The 1,707-nt window shown below is 30.8% G+C and overlaps 1 protein-coding gene across 1 annotated transcript in view; it reads right to left on the bottom strand.

Annotated features, from left to right (window-relative positions):
• Window positions 1-1,707, bottom strand: part of LOC106868068 (secretin receptor) — a 725,176-nt gene that overhangs the window by 32,152 nt on the left and 691,317 nt on the right. Inside the window, exon 14 of the mRNA XM_052969589.1 lies at window positions 280-321. Coding sequence (XP_052825549.1) covers window positions 280-321 — 42 coding nt within the window. The remainder of the gene's footprint in view (window positions 1-279; window positions 322-1,707) is intronic.

Here is a 1,707-nt window from a genome sequence, read left to right as displayed (position 1 = left end):
ATATATATATATATAAATAGATATATAAATATATATATAAATATATATATATATAAATATATATACATATATATAAATATATATGTATATTTTTGTATGTATATGTATATATACATAAACATATATATATGTGTGTGAGTGTGTGTATGTGGTGGTGTGTGTGTATGTGGTGGTGTGTGTGTTTTTATGTATGTAGATACAAATACGTATATATGTTCATATTTAGTAAGAGATAAGGAGATGAGGCTAACAAAGGATAAAAGAATGTGTAAAGCTTACCTCACTATTCAAAAAACAGAAAAGCAGCGCCACAAAAAACCCCTGAAAAAGAAAGAAACAAAAAACACTGGAATATTAAAGTATCAATTTATCATATCTATTTTTATACCCACTTACGATGGCTTTGATATTCGATATTCTCAAACATAATTATCTGTTTATAGAGAATATCATTCTACAAATTCTTCTGCATTCTCAATAAAGTTGAATATAAATAGACATTTTTGAATGTTTGTGCCTGAATCCTATAATATAAAGTATCGGTCGGTAGGGAAATTTTAACTTTGAAACATGAGTGAAGAGATTTATTGTCGATATTATAGGTATTTTATTGAAATTTCAATTAATATAAAAAAGAAGAAAGAAAAAAGTAACACGGCCGACACTCGCAAGCAAGTATGACTTGGTAGTATGGTCCTACTTTTACTTATTTCAGGTATTTTATGAAGTTTATGTGGTTCAATTCCCGGCGACGCGTTGTGTGCTATAGTCTATTCAACTGGCAAAAAATGAGTTGTATCTGTAATTCACAAGAGCCAGCCTTGCCACACTCTGAGTCACGTTGAATCTCCTTGAGAACTACGTTAAGGGTACACATGTTTGTGGAGTGCTCAGTCACTTGCACATTAATTTCACGAGCAGGAACCCTTGTCTTCGTAACCGACGGAGTGCCAGTTTATGTATTTGCAGGTCGAGATAGACATCTTTTCGGCCTCCTCAACCATTCTCCTCACCTGTAATGAGCTCTAGTTTTTCTCCTCCCCCTTTCCTTCTTCTCTCCTCTTATTCTTCTCTCTTCTTATTCTTCTCTCCTCTTATTCTTCTCTTCTTTCTGTTCTACCTCACGTTTTATTCTGTCTGTCATAAATTACGTTACTATCTTGCTAAACTCCAGCCACACATTACTCCATTTTCTCATCTGGTAAAACCTATAACACACTGTTAACTTCTTAACAACTTTTAGCATTTACCACATTCTTGTAATTGTCTGTCTATCTCATCTCTTCCGAGAGCACTATTTACTCCACATTTTCACGCTATAGAGCTGTTTATTCTTCTTATTTTCTTAGTCTCCATTATTTGATTCCTTATTTATCTTTGATTCTTTATATTTGATTCATTTTTATTTACATTTTAATCTTACCACTTATTTTCTAATATCTCTCGCTATTGTTTTCATCATTTCGCATTTTTTTAGCGTTCAGTTTTCCACCGTTCTATATACAGATTACCTGTTTATACGAGCTGCTTCATCTTTTGTAGCACATTCATATTATTATTATTAGGATAATTATCATTATTATTACGATAATTGTCCCTTCTTTCAGTAAGCTATTTCTTACTCCATCTTATACTTCTTTCTATAGTATATATAAACAAATGTATATATATATATATATATATATATATATATATATATATATATAT

The sequence above is a fragment of the Octopus bimaculoides genome, chromosome 1 (genome assembly GCF_001194135.2).
Source record: "Octopus bimaculoides isolate UCB-OBI-ISO-001 chromosome 1, ASM119413v2, whole genome shotgun sequence".
Lineage (NCBI taxonomy): Eukaryota > Metazoa > Mollusca > Cephalopoda > Octopoda > Octopodidae > Octopus > Octopus bimaculoides.
The sequence above is the reverse complement of the archived record's forward strand: the minus strand, read 5'-3'. Positions and strand labels throughout refer to the sequence as shown.